This window comes from Mesoplodon mirus (genome assembly GCF_964341445.2).
Source record: "Mesoplodon mirus genome assembly, chromosome: 17".
In the NCBI taxonomy this organism is placed as follows: domain Eukaryota; kingdom Metazoa; phylum Chordata; class Mammalia; order Artiodactyla; family Ziphiidae; genus Mesoplodon; species Mesoplodon mirus.
In genome coordinates, this window is record NC_138993.1 from 61,002,377 (window position 1) to 61,020,460 (window position 18,084).

General features: G+C 37.0%; 1 protein-coding gene across 1 annotated transcript in view; it reads left to right on the forward strand.

Moving 5' to 3' along the window:
* GPC5 (glypican 5) overlaps positions 1-18,084 on the forward strand; it is a gene marked incomplete at both ends in the record, with an annotated part of 1,323,734 nt that overhangs the window by 238,089 nt on the left and 1,067,561 nt on the right. Inside the window, one exon of the mRNA XM_082602216.1 lies at positions 3,468-4,156. Within this exon, the coding sequence (XP_082458342.1) occupies positions 3,468-4,156 (689 nt within the window). The remainder of the gene's footprint in view (positions 1-3,467; positions 4,157-18,084) is intronic.

The following is an 18,084-nucleotide window of genomic DNA, read 5'->3' on the forward strand; positions in this document are numbered from 1 at the left end:
TCCAATTAGTTGGCTTCTAGATTGTTCAGCTACTGATATGTGTTTATATATTAAAATTTATGAAGTTATTAGGCCCAAAGATTCATAAAAGTATGTTTATTCCTAAGCATTAAAGAATCAAATGTATATATTATAGAACAACAGTTCTCACCGTTGACTGAATTTAAGAAATGTTTATTGATAGAATCACAAATAGACACATTCAAAAATATGTAACATATGTTTAGGGAATTCAATTAACTGGAATATGTCAATATCAGATTTTTAACACAGATTGAAAGAAAAATCCTTATATTGTGATGGGTTAATAGCATAGTGAAAAACTGTTGTAGAATAAATCTATTTTTAAAAGAACATTTGTGTTCAGTTTTTAATCAGATGTTGATATGAGAGTGTGCAATCTCTTATTCAAAGGGTAGTAAAATCAATATATAGTTAAGAAAACTAAAATTTTAATGTATACAATATTAAGGGAAAGTTTTTAAATGTTGCTTTAATATGACTTTTTAATTTTTACCAGTTTTTTAGTTATTTTGTTTAAAAAATAAAGCTAAATCAGAGGAAAACTAGTCTGAGGTAAAAATTGTAAACCTTTTCAGAAATCTATTTTTTAATTATTAACTCAAACAGTAGTCAGCTTAGTTTATTGCCAATAGTGCAGAGCAGCCTTATAAAGAAATAACAATGTTTAGAAATACTTTCCTCATTTTTATTTTGAACGGATGCTCCTAAATACTAAATGTATTTTCAATATTGCTTTCATAAAATAAACTTGCAAAACCTACTAGTTATAGCATCTGAAAAGATAAATCCCATATATTCCTGAGTCATTATGAATTATAACTTAATGGGAATGGAATTTATAAAGAAACACTTTATTTTTTACTTAAAAAATTTTTTTTTAAAAATTGTGTGTTTGAACATCATTTAGAGCTGGCAGGAATCAGATGGAATGCTTGTATTGCCTAGGGAAGCATTCTACATTAACTGTACATGGAATCATATGGCAGGTATCAATGACACAAATGCAGCTATAGCACATACCTTAGAAAACCTGGTGGAAAGCATGTAAGAGTGCCTGTGATATATGGGTTTCTTTCAATCTATCCTTATCTTTAAAAAAACCCTAAGTTGTTTGCAAACATTGCTATTTAACCATTATTGATAAATAAAATCATTTCAACTTCACAATTCATAGCCACAAACAAATTGCTGAGAAAAAAAATGAGACTGTATTATTGAAGAAAAAAATACGGTCTCAGCAGTTTTATTTTAGTTCCAACTACAAAGGTTTAATTTCCTTTTCACACTCACTCCTGTTGGTCTGTGGAGACAGTGTAGTGGCTGATATTGCAGCTCTGGGGTCAGACTGTCATGGTGGAATGCTTGCATAGAGAACGTGTCTCAGATTACCTGCAACTGCAGTGTTTCAAAACCTGGCCAGATCAAAAGAATCACTGGGGCTGCTTGTCACATAGAGACTCCTGAACCAAGACAAATCTACTGAGTTGGAACTCCGGTGCAGAGACCCAGGGATGTGTAGTTTCCCCACACAGCCCAGGTAATCAGGCCATTTGGAGAAACCTGGTGTTAATGCAGTCTCACTTGGCAGGGCAGCTAACCTGAATTGAAGCCTTCAGTCACCCTACTAATTCCATTCTTTCACACTTTCATTGAATACATAGTACGTAACTTATTCTCTAGTGGGCACTGGAGAGGTGTGGGTAAACACAGGAGTCCTGCCTAGTTAACAGTCTTGTTTGGAGTGCTCTGTGTTGCAATAGAGTTGCAACATCATTTAAAACTGTTGCCTTTGATTGTAGGGTAGGGGCACTTTCTTAGTTCCAGCTGCTATAACAGAATACAGTAGACTGGGTGGTTTATAAACAACAGAAATTTATCAGGGTACTGGCAGATTCCATGTCTGGTGAGAGAGCACTTCCTGGTTCACAGATGGACATCTGGCCGTATCCCCGTGTGGCAAAACTAGCAAGGGAATACTCTGGGGTCTCTTTTGTAAGGTCAGTAATCCCATTCATGAAGGCTCTGCCCTCACGACCTAATCACTTCCCAAAGGCCTCCACTTCCAAATACCATTATGTTGGAAATTAAGTTTCCACATAAGAAGTTTTGGGGGGACACAAACATTTAGTCTATAGCATGCACCTTGAAACACCACACTAAAGCCGGGAACTCAAGAGGAATCAGTCTTGGAATAGAATCAGAATACATGGTATTGTATTTTATCTGTCTATGTTCTTCATGAAATTTTTTGCTGTTTGTTTGTTTATTTTTATGACATTGTGGCATATTCATGACACAGTTTCACTTCATTAGTAGCTCTTCCTGCAATTCTGCTTTTATTATTTCATTTTATTCTACTGTTCATCTCTTTTTATAATATACTCAGTGGTTTGCTGAATTATTGTGTGGTCTTTTACAACCTAATTTAAAATAACTGCAAGAATGGGGTTATGGGAGATAATTTTATTGATGAATTTTATAATTAATTATATATCGACACAGTCCAGTATCATATTTAGGCTAATTATAAAATGTAATTACTAGGATATCCAAGGTGGTTGGCTGCTGTCTAAAGCTATCATTTTGAAATACAATTTTCACTTGCTGATTACTATAACCTCCTTTAATTTGTGGATAAATCATTCTCTGTTCTTTCTGTGGAGAAATTGATTTGGAAGAATTCATTATAGAAGTAAGATAATAAAATATCCCACAGTAAAGTCTTTGAAGATAATATGATTAAAACAACAGATGACAGACAGTTCAGAAGGTGGTCATACACTTACTTATTTTCATCAGTTAATGCAACTTATGATTTTCCCACTGCTTAACAAGGTTTGACAATTTTAAGGATGGTTTAATCATGAAATGTTTTATTTTCTTTTTAATTTGAACATTCTAGAAGCCTGACAATTCTCAGGTTTCCCTTTGGGAATTTAACCTCTCTTTGTAGTAACTAGTCTATAATCTACTAGCTTTCATTCTGAAAAAAAAAAAAAAGAAAAGAAAAAAGTGAAATCATAAAAATACAGTAAGTGTTGAGTCAAATATTTAATGTCATTGTCTTTTATAAATAATGAACTCATGATTGGAAATTGTTCTCTTAGTGACATTTTTTTTCTATCATTAGCAGGTTATGAATGACTATGAATAAAATCAATAAGAATTTACTATACATGTAACTTCTTCTTGATTTCTGTACTTTTTGTGTTTGATCCTAGGAAGTACATATCTATAAAACATGTGTGTTGTGCATAATGCCCACCTTCCACCGGGCATCATCCTTGGGAAGCTAACTTGGGTTTAGTAGGCTGAGCATTCCCATTAGGATTCTTAGGTTAGTTTTGCTGCATTAAAGCTCATTTACTGTCTGGAGCAGATGGATGAGCAATTTTAATATGAATACTAAGCCTTTTTATCCTTTACATCTGCTTTTGTTACAGAAACCCTTGAAACTCTCATCAGACAAGCAGAAAATTACACCAGTATACTGTTCTGCAACACCTACAGGAACATGGCCTTAGAGGCCGCTGCTTCCGTCCAGGAGTTCTTTACTGATGTAGGGCTCTATTTATTTGGTGTGGATGTTAATCCTGAAGAATTCATAAACAGATTCTTTGACAGTCTTTTCCCTCTAGTCTACAATCATCTCATTAACCCTGGTGACATTTCCCTGGAATACTCAGAATGCATCCGGATGGCCCGCCGGGACATTAGTCCATTTGGTAATATTCCCAAAAGAGTCCTGGGGCAGATGGAGCGATCACTGCTGCCCAGTCGCACGTTTCTGCAGGCGCTGAATCTGGGCATTGAAGTCATCAATACCACAGACCATCTGCACTTCTCCAAAGAGTGCAGCAGAGCCCTCCTGAGGATGCAGTACTGCCCGCACTGCCAAGGCCTGACTCTCAGTAAGCCTTGCATGGGATATTGCCTCAACGTCATGCGAGGCTGCTTGGCACACATGGCAGAGCTTAACCCACACTGGCATATGTACATCCGGTCATTGGAAGAGCTGTCGGATGCCATGCACGGGACATACGACATTGAGCACGTGCTCCTGAACTTCCACTTGCTCGTTAATGATGCTGTGGTGCAGGCTCACCTTGATGGACAGAAATTACTGGAACAGGTAAGCAGCCACTCAATGTTTACTGATTTCTTAGAACTCAGCAATTAGCTATATATTACATAAAGTGTGTGCATTATAAGCATATCATCATGTACTTTAAATTATGGCAGCTTAACAAGCTAATACTTTAGGAAATAGTAGGAGAACGCGAGTTATCATATTCAATTCTAAATATATTTTACATCTTACATCAAAACTTTGGTTAGCTTGGGCTTCCCTGGTGGTGCAGTGGTTGAGAGTCCGCCTGCTGATGCAGAGGACACGGGTTCGTGCCCCGGTCCAGGAGGATCCCACATGCCGCGGTGCGGCTGGGCCCGTGAGCAATGGCCGCTGAGCCTGCGCATCCGGAGCCTGTGCTCTGCAACGGGAGAGGCCACAACAGTGAGAGGCCCGTGTACCGCAAAAAAAAAAAAAAAGAAAACCAAAAATTTTTGGTTAGCTAAAATACCAGTTTCTCCTCTAAGTAGAAGTCTTCTTATAGGGTTAGTTCAGTGAGGTAGAGAGGGCTCAGTTTTAAAATCAGGAACAGTATAGATTTGATTCTGCTGTCTGTCAGTAATTCTCAAGTCCCTTAGCTTCTCTGAGCCTCAGTTTCCTCATTGATAAGAAGAAAATTGTAACACATAACTTTTGGAGTATTCTTTTTTGGGAAGATAGGCAATCATGTAGGCATCCTACCTAGTATGGTGCCTGTTACTCCAAAAATGGGGAGTTATTGTTGGCATTTCAAAGTATTCAGCTTTAAAATAGAAAATGCCAGTTATATAGTCTTTAAATGAAAACTTGATATCTTAGGTTTCAAAAGTGTTTCTTCAGAGACTCTCCAGAATCTGGCACAGTCGTGGTGTGATGATCTTTTAAAACATGGTATATATGGCATCACAGTGCTTTCTTCCAGGGAGACTTTAAGAAACAAAATATCAAATCAAAGGACATAAGAGTTTTTCTATTTCACTCACCTTCTGTAGAACCATTTCAAAAAATATTCACAGCCCCTTTAGTAATAGTTCTCATATCCCATACAATGAAGTAAGACACGCTGTTGCTGTTTATCCTAACTCTTTTGTCCTGAAATAAAATTATACTCTTAGTGCCAACAGAATACATCTCCCCACCCTGGCACTGACTTACTGAATTAATAAACATTCTCATCATTGGTTTTGTAAGTCTGTTCCTTTCATTAATTTCCAATAGAAATTACATATGAAAATCTTTATGTCCAAGCATGTACCCCACCTTTTCTTGCTAACTTTCGAGGTCTTTGCAGTGCCTGTGTGAGCCAATATGGTACCTTTATGCAAATTAGAAATGGTGTCATCTTTCAGTGGATGTCATGCCATGCTGTGGCTCAGCAGGTCCAGCGTGAGCTGGATTTCACTTCTCACTCCTGATCCATTCAACTGGGTATCCTTATGTAGTCAACAAGGCTCCCAACCATATGCAGTGGTCCTGGTCTTTTTGCAGTATCTCATTCCTTTAGGGAGATCATACATGCACCCAAACTTTTACAAGGGGTATAATAAACCAACTCAAAATGAGGTTTATAATAGACTTCTAAGGTTTCATGTACTTCATAGTTATGAGGAATAAGCATTTAGGTGCAGGAAACAAAATATCAATAATACTATCTCCAGAAGGAAAACAGGTACAAGAAATCTGAAACCAAGTCTAGATTTGAATTATTATATAATTTCGGACAAGCCATTTAACCTCTTAGGGCCAGAGTTTTCTAATATATATAAGGGAACTGATTTTTAAGATTCTTTTTATTATGTATTTTGGAGACCTGGAGGGCCTTTTTTTTTTTTTTTTTTTTTTTTCTTTTTGCCGTACGCGGGCCTCTCACTGTTGTGGCCTCTCTCATTGCGGAGCACAGGCTCCGGACGCGCAGGCTCAGCGGCCATGGCTCACGGGCCCAGCCGCTCCGCGGAATGTGGGATCTTCCTGGACTGGGGCACGAATCCGTGTCCCCTGCATCAGCAGGCGGACTCTCAACCACTGCGCCACCAGGGAAGCCCCAGGAGGGTCTTTTTGTATCCTTAAAATTTATCAAATAGAAAAATATCTACTTTTTCTATTCCAAAGGCTAAACTAAGACAGGTTTGTAGTTAGACATGTTGCAAATCCTGAGTTTGCTACTCATTAGTCATGTGGTCTGAACAGGCTACTAAACCCTCTGAGTCTGTTTTGTCCTGTGTGAAGAACGGAGTGATGCTTTAAGTGAGACAAGGTAAGGCTCTGACATTCATAGGTACTTGGTACCTGAGAAGCTTGCTTTATTCTTTCCCTGTTCTGGGGCCAGCCCTGAGTAAACCTCGGTGAAGCAGGTTACTTTAGTATCATAAATGATTAGAATCATCATCATGCTTGTGTTCTATAAATAAAGTTTTAACGACACTTTTGTCATATGAAACTCCTTGGTGGATTTTCAAAAAGCATTCTTTCCTTTAAGCAAATAATTCTATTTCATTTAATAAATGGTCCTTAACTATCTTGAAAAACATCAATTATTACTAATAAATTGTAGATTCCTTTCCAAAAAAAAAACTGAGATTTTCTTTTTAACTTATGGTGACAGAGGAGAAACTGATTTTAAATTCCTTGAAAATTGGCTCATTGTATTATTTCTGCCAACTTCAAAGTGATTTATAAGCTGTTTATTAAGCTTTGATAACCAGTTCACACATCAATGAATTTAATAAATTCAAAATAAATTACTGGTGAGCCATTATTTTCAGCAAATAATGACTTTCTCACATTCCCAAAGCAATCTCTGAGATCTAGTACTTTCAAGTCCACTCCTCAGTAAATACATACAGCCACTTTAAGAAATCCATAGGGGTACCTGATATATCATACTTCTGTTGGATGAATTTCAACAGGAAAAAAAAATTCTCAGTTTCCTGAGAAAATTATAAATATCTTCTATTTGGTAAACCATTAAAGAAACAAAATCTAATTTATAAGAGAGCATTTAAATTTTATAATCGTTTTGGGGATTAAGACAAAAATCTAATAAAGCATTAACAGAGGCCATCAAGGTATGGAGATTAAAAGCACAGACTCTACTCTCAGACTGGATTTCCCATCTGTCTCTACCACTTACTAGCTGTGAGTTTGGGAACTTGATTATTTAATCTTCCTTGAGTTTCCTCTTCAGTGAAATGGGGCAATAACAAACAGTACCTACATCATAGAGTTCTTGTGAGAATAAAATGATCTTCGGTTAGTGTCTTATACATGGTAACTGTTTAAAGCCTACTAATTATTAGTACATTATGTTCTTTATAAATACTTCATTGATTTCTCTGGTGTTTTAAATGCTTTCAAAGTGAACACCTCTTTCCTACTGTGGTATAGAATTCAAAAAATATTTTAAATGGGCATTTAATGTAAGCAGATAATTGTAAAGATGTTCCTTGAAGGAGAAGAAAAAACTGGATTATTTATTTATTTATTTATTTAAATTTATTTATTTATTTTATTTTTGGCTGTGTTGGGTCCACATTGCTGCGTGTGGGCTTTCTTTTAGTTGTGGCAAGCTGGGGTTACTCTTCATTGAGGTGTGTGGGCTTCTCATCGCGGTGGCTTCTCTTGTTGCGGAGCATGGGCTGTAGGTGCGCGGGCTTCAGTAGTTGTGGCTCGCGGGCTCTAGAGTGCAGGCTCAGTAGTTGTGGCGCACGGACTTAGTTGCTCCGTGGCATGTGGGATCTTCCTGGACAAGGGCTCGAACCTGTGACACCTGCATTGGCAGGCGGATTCTTAACCATTGCACCACCAGGGAAGCCCCAAAACTGGAATTTTTAGAAAATATTATTTAGAAGTCTACAATGTGTTTTAATATTAATGGATATTAATTGCTAATTATTTGATAACAGTAATTTCCTTGTGAGGAAATGATTGAATGATTGATTTTTTAGTAGAAAATGATTTAAAAGATTGAATGATTTCTTGGTAGGAAATTATTTATTCATTTTATAAATAAAAACTTGAAATTTTAAAAAATTATATCTGCTATTAATTAAATTTAGAATATTAGTTATTAATATAATTGAATGCTTTAACTTATTAAAGAAACAAGAATGCAGGATCTGGGTTAATTCTAATGTTTCAACCTCTTCTAAATGGAACAAATGTTACCAAGAAACTCAACTGAATGTTGATTCTATACAATTTTAGAAATAAAAAGGTTTTTTCAGCTTTATTGAGATCTAGTTGACAAAATAAAATTCTTCTTTAAATATTTGGAAGAATTCAGTAGTGAAACCATCTAGTCCTGGGCTTTACTTTGTTGAGAGGTTTAAAAAATTTTTTTTTAATTACTGATTAAATCTCCTTATTCATTACTGGTGCTGTTCAGATTTTCTATTTTTTAATGTCTCAGTCTTGGCAGGATATATGTTTCTAGGAATTTATCCGTTTCTTCCAGGTTATCCAATTTCTTGGCCTATTATTATTCATTGTAGTCTCTTATGATCCTTCGTATTTCTGTAGTGTCAGTTGTAATATTTCCTCTTTCATTTATAATTTAATTTACTTGAGTCTTCTCTCATTTTTTTCTTACTCTAGCTAAAGATTAGTCCTTTCTCTACCTTTTCAAAAACGAGCTCTCAGTTTTGTTGATATTTTCTATTGTTTTTTTCTGGTCTCTGTTTCATTTATTTCTGCTCTAATCTTTGTTATTTCCTTCCTCCTGGTAATGTTGGGCTTAGTTTGTTCTTTTTCTAGTTCCTTGAGGTATAAAGTTAGGTTGTTTATTTCAGATCTTTCTTTTTCCTTAATGTAGGTGTTTATCAGTATAAACTTTCCTGCTTTTGCTGCATCTCATAAGTTTTGGTATGCTGTGTTTCCACAGCTGGGAGTTGAGGGTTCCCTCTAGATTGTATGCTGAGTGTGGAGTTTAGAGCAAGAGTATGTCTCAGCCTGTGCTACTTGTTTCCATGTGGGTATTTTCTCTTTTGCTTGATGTGCAGGAGTTTCTCAGCTAGTTTCTAAAATGTCTCTGTGTATACAATAGCTGTACATTCTATGTATCTTCGGGAAGAGGGAACTTCCTAGGGAATCGAGGAGCCTCCTATAATGGGAATTGCTGCCACAGAAAGTTTCTGTTTTTAAGTCTGTACTGGGTTCCAAAGCATAATTTCCAACAATAAAAGTCCCACTCTGTATTTTTAACTAAAAAATCAGTTTTCCACATCTCTTACCTTTGCACTGTTAGTACAGTTTCAGCTGATTGCATCCAAATTACTTTAGGATAGCTATGTACTTCAATTTCCATACCTTTCAAAATTGAGTTTAAGGTGAACTGTACACAGTAATGCACTCTAATTAAACTACATTGTTCTGATAACTAATATCTGATCACTGCTTCTCTACACATCTACATTTATCTGAAATTGTAAAATGAAAGCTTAATAAATTAATTATGTGTTTTTAGGTATCTCAGTGATATCTTTATGTATAAATTGAAGAAAAATTAAAATGATAGCCTGGGTTATTTATGGTAAAGCACTAATTTTATTTTATTTCTTCCATAGTGTGGTATATATTTTACTAAAATCACTCTGTATTCAATTTTACATAATAGGGACAATGGGACAAATAAGGTTAAGGCAACACATTACTCTCTCAAGTCTGTGTCCTTGAAATTGCCCCTAGTGTGGGAATGGTGGGTGGTATATACATTCCAAGGATGGGGGGTGGGGGACAGGTAAGGAGCCTCTGATCTCCTGGGTCCTGCTCACGTGTCAACTGGCAGTCATGTCCTCTCGATGACCTCTTCCAACAATATACAAAAAGCCAACAATGCATTATTTCTGAAGCAAAGTTTATTTTTTTAGGAGCTTTCATTCACGTATATTTTTGTACTTGGCTAACAGAGAATAAGGGGCTGTGACCAAAGGTTATAAATCAGCTACCTGTGGACAAAGTTTATGAGTAGGTGGGCAAGACTTCATTGAAAATTCCTTCACCATGTCATTTGATATATCTTGATGACATCTTCATTAAGATATCATTTTTACCTTTGCCTAATTTTTGTTTAACTGATGGGTTGGGCTAATGTCGAACTTGTAATTATTATATTGTTCAGATGAGCTGGTTCTTTTGAGGAATAAGACTGGAGCTTGACAAGAGAAAAGGGAAAGGCATAAGAATTAAATTAGCAACAATTGAAGGGGGAAGACAGAAGCTTCCAGAGTAAAAGTAAAAACTCAGACAGAATCCAATGAAAGTGGGCTAACTGAAAATAGAAAAATCTATAAGCTAATAGAAAAGAAAAGGAAGATTCATTAGACTATGAGAAGGTCATCCAGTCCAACTCATCATTCTAGATAGAGATCACTTTGAAAGGTTTTCACCCACTTAATTCTGGATACTAAATAGTGACAGGGAGCTTGCTCTTACAGAAATGGTAACAGTAAAGCACGTAGCAATAATTCGTGGGTTTTCCTCTCAATGGTAGGCCCATTTAGTTTTCAGATGTGGAATGAGACAGAATTTTCTGACCAGAGGTAAGTCAAAGGATAATCCTATTGTCCATTGATTTTCTACTCAAACATTATGAAAAATTGAGATATTTCTAAAATATTTTCAACCTCAGCTGGTAAGAATTTTCTTTACATGCCTGATTAGATCCGAATCCTTCATCTTTTGGAGACTTGCTTCCTGCACATGTGGGTCATGGGAGGAGGGGGTGTCCTCTTTGGCCCTTTGATAACCTCTCTTGAAATGATTGGCAGTGGTGAGGACCAATCAAGATCCAGGTACCTCATATGAGAGGTAAGTCTAAATTTTTTTAGGAACACATTGGATAACAAGCTTGCATAATTTAAGGATAGATATTTTATAAGGCTTTAAAAATATTGCATGATTAATTTGTGATTTTACCTTTCTGAGAAAGATTGTGGTATGAATTACTTGAGAATAAGCACTGATAATCATGATTCTTTATTTCTACTTAATTTCCTGGGAAAGAAAAAAAATTATTAAATGTCTTACAAAGTCCTGAAGTCCTATAAAGGGAAAGCTGGACACAGATCTCTGGGAATAATGGTCCATCAGGTTTGTGGACAGCTCTAGTTGTTGGAGACTTCACCCTTATGGTGAATGAATGTCTGCATCTTCAGTTGTCGTGCCTGGTACTCTACAATGGAATGCGTTGAAGATAGGGACTCAATCTTGGACATCTTACACATCAGCTATGTGAAAGCTATTATTATGCTCCTTGCCTGACAGCTTCTTCTTTGTAGGCTTTTGACTCCCTTTTTATTCAATTCTTCTTTACATGCTTTCTTGTTAAGATCAAGATTTTAACCATGCAACTCTGTCTTTCTCTCCTGGAGGACCTGCTGACCCAGGATGGAGTCGGCCACACTGGAGGGAGCCTGGGGGTTGACAACTGGTAGACGTCAGGCATGAACATTTTCATTCCCTCACCGTCAAAGCCAGATGCTTCTCCTTCTTCAGGGATCTGGAATCTGGAGGATTCCTGATTGTAGTCTCAGGACCCTATCAAATACACTTTTTAGGAAATCGGGAATGGAAGGATAGTTTTCAGAACCTTTAAATTTCTTTCTCAATTTTTGCATCATGTATGCTTCTGTTTTCTTATGTTGTTGAGGTTTCTCTGAGCTAACAGAACTCATACACCCATAATATGAGCTTGTGTCTTCTGGGAATAAGAAGGTTTTAATAATAACCAGCGATTCTTTTTAATTTTTCTGAAATAATTTTTGCTTGAATTTTTGAAGTGTGTAGCTGTTCATATACATTCCTGATGTTTTTGGCTGGTTTGGAACAGTTCTCCTCTACTTTAAATGGTATAAATTCTCTCTAAATTGGATACTGCATAAAAATTTGTTTTTTTTTTCCTTAAGTGCAGCAAGGATGTGGCATTTCTGTTGGAGTCTTTGCCTCTCCCTTTTTGCCTGAGTGTTTTCTGAATGCAACAACACTTTCTTTTTTTTTTTAAATTATTTTTATTATTTTTATTTTTTGCTTTATAACAAATTTAATCAGTTATACATATACATATGTTCCCATATCCCCTCCCTTTTGCGTCTCCCTCCCACCATCCCTATCCCACCCCTCCAGGCGGTCACAAAGCAAACAACACTTTCTTGGTTGGAGATTTTTAATGCATTGATTTTTAATGCAGATAATTTTTAAGTGCATTGATAATTTTAGCTTCTGCAGGTAATTTTGTGTACATTTGCTGTCTTTTTTTTTCTTTGAGAGTTTGTAAACTGGTATTAACTCAGTCTCATAAATCAGCAATCTCTTGTCTTCACCAATTAAGAGGTCTCCATTTTCTGATGCCTTTGACATATGCAATTCCACATTTCCACAATTCATGTTGTCCTTCCCCAGAACAGCAGCCCAATATCTCCTCTCTAACAAGTGTTCATTTAGAGTCTTGACCAGACTCTCTTTATTATTAAAAACTCAATCCAAAGGCAAGGTTTTATAAGAACTTTTTTTTCCTTCTAAATTAATTTTGCCCATTCTTCCCTTCCATTTTTGAGATTTTATGAAAGCAGTTTTATTCTTCTCTGAAGGTTGGAATTTACCTCCAAATGCTCTGTTAGCGCTATCTGAAGCTGTTCTCCATTCTTCTGATGGATTTTGAAGGCTTTTTTGGTTGTAACCATGTTTCGTTTGCTTTGATGCATTTCCTAAAAAAATTAATCTTGCTTATAATGTCAACATGTCAACAGCCAGCAGCTGAACTTGTAAACATTTAGATTTTTCTCCTTTCTGTGCTTTCTGTAAGTATTTGCTTTAAGCCCAAGTAAAGAGATGTAGCTTCTCAGCTCTCCATTCATGGTCTTCACATTTCCCATGTCTTAGAGTAAGTTCTCAAGTTTGGCTTCCAGTCTGGTTGATTTAAGGTCTCCAGGCTCTTTCCAAAGTAGCTAAATTTCTCAATAATTTGATATTTTTCCTCTAGAAGGACAGACACTCCAGTGGGCAGTTTTTTGTGTCTCCTTGCATAGAAACACAAAGTTTTAAGCACAAAACCCTCACTGTGACTATAAAAGCCATCATCGCTCACAGCATTTCTTGGGGATCTGAGCCTGTGCTAAGCTCCCTTGACAGCACTGCCACTGCTGGGCATGGAGTCTCCAAGGGTCAGTATCGCACAGAGCACCACAGCCATCAGTGGGCTCCCCATGGCCCCCAAGGCCACTGATGACTCATCTCAGGCTGCCACGTTCCTATGGCCATAACAGATCATACAGTCCTGCATTGAGAATTCTGCCCAGAATGTCCATGGTGCCTAGAAACCAGAGCATTCCTCACTGGAAGTGGTATAAGTGACAAGAAAAACAGTGCCTCTCAAGATGTGCCCCCCACATCTGGACCCACAATGTCAGCGGTCATATCACATGATGCTGGGGTACCGACAAGGCTCCATAGGTCAGAGGGGATGGCCAACAGCTCCGGCCATACTAGGTGTTTCCTGGCTGCCCCAAGAACTAAGCAGGGAAATGTCTTTCTGTGTCTGTAGTTGTTCCTGTTTGGGAAGCTCCATGGTGAAGGGCTGCAGGCCCCTGACAGTGGTCACTGATCCTCTTCTTCAATGAACTTTTCATTTTGTGGCTTTGGAGATCTAACCCAGCCCACAATGATCAGAGAAGACTCTGACTCTCCATGTCCCCTTGGTTTGTGTCTGGCTGGCCTTGAATGTGGAGGGGCCAAGTGTGTGAGTGGCCTTATGATGGGCCCTGTGTAGGGTTTTGAATCACTTCTCTCTTTTCACATTTAACAACTAAAGAAGAAATCATAGGAATTTTCAAAATCTTCACATTTCAGGAATGTGCAGTCTAACTGTGATCTTTTGTTCCCCTTCCACTTTTCTTCTCTGTCTGAGCCCACAGGGACTGCGTGGACCAGAAGGGTTGGTGGCTGACATCTAACCCTTCAGCAGCAGAGACAGGTAGACTCTCCTACCTTTCAAAATTGAGGCTTGCCTTCTCCTTACTCCATTTTCAGCCATCTCTGTGTTCATTTTGAGACCAGAATAAGTAGATGGAGCCCTCTTGGTGTCAAAATTACACAAGGGAAATATAAATAGTGATAAAAATAGAAAGCCAGGAAAAGTGCATGGTACGGTGTGAGAGTCAGTTTTAGGCTACGTACTAAACTCATCAATGACCTTGAGCTGTATTTGTCTGTACTATATGAATAGTCTTATTTGAAGAATATCCCACCTCATTACATCAACCAATAGTAGATGCTTGATGCTGGATATCACTGTTGCACAAGGAACTGTGCATTTCAAGGTGACCTCCAGGGTTTAATCTAGGGTTAGGAAGCCTTTACCCTTGAACTGGATAGAGAAGGATTCTAAAAATAATCCACCATGTTGTCAAATGATAGGTGGTTATAGCTTCCCTCAATAAAGTAGTAAGTATGGGGAAAAATTATCCAAAAAAATGAAAAGAAGGGAAATATTACTCAATGCTGTTTCTGTAATTTAATAGAGCCACTACTGAGTCATCTCTAGGTTTGTGTAATTTTTTTCTTTTTTACTTACTCTTTTGCTTAATATAAGGACCTTACTATGCTCTGTAGAGTTAGATGTTATTTTATGGAAGATCGATACATTGCAAATAATTTTTGTCCTGTTGAATCACAAGTTATTTTCATCTGATAGAGAAAGCAAACTGGAGAGTTATTGTTTTATTTACCTGAAAAATATTAATCATCTTCTACATCTCATTTTAGAATAATATTCTGGGGCTCCTTCTTTCACTGACTATAACACTGGTATATACTTTCAAGCAGCTTTACTGTGCTGTTTTTCCCTCATTATGGAATTGAACAAATATTTCACAACTGCTCGTCATATGTTAGTTTTTCTTTCCTTCTTTCTTTCTTTCCTTCTTTCCTTCTTTCCTTCCTTCCTTCCTTCCTTCCTTCCTTCCTTCCTTCCTTCCTTCCTTTCTTTCTTTCTTTCTTTCTTTCTTTCTTTCTTTCTTTCTTTCTTTCTTTCTTTCTTTCTTTCTTTCTTCATTGGGTCTTTGTTGCTGTGCACAGACTTTCTCTAGTTGTGGTGAGTGAGGGCTACTCTTCATTGCGGTGCACAGGCTTCTCATTGTGGTGGCTTCTCTTGTTGTGGAGCACTGGCTCTAGGCATGCAGGCTTCAGTAGTTGTGGCACACAGGCTCAGTAGTTGTGGCGCATGGGCTTAATTGTTACATGGCCTGTGGGATGTTCCTGGACCAGGGCTCGAACCTGTGTCCCCTGCACTGGCAGGCGGATTCTTAACCACTGCACCACTAGGGAATTCCCCATATGTTAGTTTTAGAGTCACATTTTTTATCTTTTTGAAAATTATACTGTGACCTCTCACACTGAGAAAAAAAGATTCTAGAAAAGTTATTATAATGGATGGGATTTTTTGGAAGTGACAGGAAATCAAATTCATTTAAACCTTCTGAGGGGGGTAATTATTAAATCACATGACTAAAGGTCAAAAGGTACAGGTAACTGAAGATCTGACTTGATCTATTTCCTCATGAATGTTATTAGCATGCTTCTCTACTTCTCAATGAAGCTTTAGTCTGTCTTGGTTTGTTTCTCAGGCAGACCGTCCCCGAGTGCTAGCAAGGTAGGCTATACAATCTCTAGGCTCATCTTTGTGTAGTTTAGCAAGAATAAAAACAGAACTTATTTCCCATGGATCAAAATCTCTTATATGCTTGCTCATTGCTTTGATTTTGAGCCCATTCATCTCTCTGAACTATCTGCTGATACTCTGGCTGGACACCCTTGGGTCATTTTCCCACCCTGTAGCCATATGTGGGGTCAGCTGACTTAAACAGGTCAACAGAGAGTTGGAGTGGGTATTCCCAGAGGATGAATGGAGGACAGCAATGAAAACAGAAAACAAAAAAGAAAAATCAAACAGATAAGAAATGAAGTATATGTTATCATAAAAAAGGATGCACTTCACACTGAATATCTTTTAGGAATGTGCCAAATAGTATCGACATACACGTAACCATGAAGTAAGATACAAACATAATGGAAATATACATTCAAATTAAAGCTTACACATAATGGAAACAGAAAACTAAAAAATGTTAGAACTATTATATAATTCCAAGGGCGTGATGGAACTTCTGGAAGCATTTGTTTTAAAATCAGGAATAAGACATCCCTGTCATGTATTACACTCTCCGAGTTAAATGTTTACATGGAGGCAGTAATTAATGGAATTAGACAACACATCAATAAAAAGTAACCTAATAAAAATGGGCAAAGAGTTTAAAGAGATGTTCTCCAAAGAAGGTATATAAGTGGCTAATAAACATACAAAAGCATGTTGTCATCATTAGTCACTAGGACATGCAAATCAAAATCATAAGGAGACAGTTACACTTCACACCCCCTAGGATGGCTCTAATGTAAGTGATAGACAGTAACAAGTGCTGTTAAGGCTGTGGAGAAATTTGGACACTCACACGTTGCTGGAGGGATTGTAAAATGATGCAGCCACTCTGGAAACCAGTTTGACAGTTCCTCATAACGCTAAACACAGAGTTATCATATGACCCAGCAATTTCATGCCGAAGCATATACCCAAGGGAATTGAATACGTATGTTCACAAAAAACTTATATATGGATATTCATGGCAGCTTTATTCATAAGAGCCAAAAGGTGGAAATGACCTAAATGTTCACCAACTGATAAATGGATGAATAACATGTTTTATAACTGTACGACGGAATGTTTTTTGGCCATAAGGAAGAATGCAGTACTGATACATGCTACAGTGTGACTTATGCTACAATGATTGAACCTTGAAAATATGCTATGTGAAATCAGTTAGTCACAAAAGACCACATATTATGTGATTCGAATTTTATGAAATATTTAGAATAGCAAATTCACTGAGATAGAAAGTAGATTAGTGACTACCAGGGGTGAGAGAATAAGGAATTACTGCTAATGCATATAGGATATTTGCAGGGGAGAGTGATAAAAATATTGTAAAATTACATAGCAGTGATGGTTGCACATCTCTGTTAATATAGTAAAATTCACTGAGTTGTGCATTTCAAAAGAGTGCACTTTATGGTCCATGAATTATATAACAATAAAGCTGTTATAAAACCTTAAAATGTATAATTTTGAAAATTGACTCAGATTGAAAACCAGTATATTCCACTGAATAATTTCCATCTATACATTTGTTCTTTCTATTCGCCTATGCTTCTTGAGGCTTGGGAACTCAGAGGAACAATGTGTCTTTTCACTTGTCATCCAAATGACACACTAAAAATGTTTTCAGACATTTTATCATGAAAGCTTCAAGGTCCTTCGGAGAAAAAAAAAGTCCGCCCTTATAGTAAAGGTGTTTTCCACATAGATGGTAAACTTTTAGACCTTGAAAAGCTGTTTTTCTCATTCAAGAAAATTTGGGGTCAGATAAAAATGTATAACAGTGGTGGATAATCTCGTTCATTTATCTGAACATGCAACAGATGTATGTTGCGTCTTTCAGTATACCAGGCACCGCTAGACACTGAGTTTATACCAACTGGGCCTGCAGCTGCCCTGTTAGAACTTACAGTGAACTAATTCATTTTTCCATAACCTGTTAGCATCTCAAGTCTATTCTCCAGACAGAAGTCAGGATAATCTTTCTAAAATATAAACTGTATTATATGTAAAATCTTTCAGTAGCTTCCTATTAACCTTAGAATAGAATCTGAAAGCCTTTAAATTGACCTTTAGTGCTTTGCATATCTGACCTTTACCACCACTTTACCCTCATCTTGAACCACTCTTTAAAAAATTTTTTTTATTTTATATTGAAGTATAGTTGATTAACAATGTTGTGTTACAGACCTATAGAGAATGGACTTGAGGATGTGGGGAGGGGGAAGGGTAAGCTGGGACAAAGTGAGAGAGT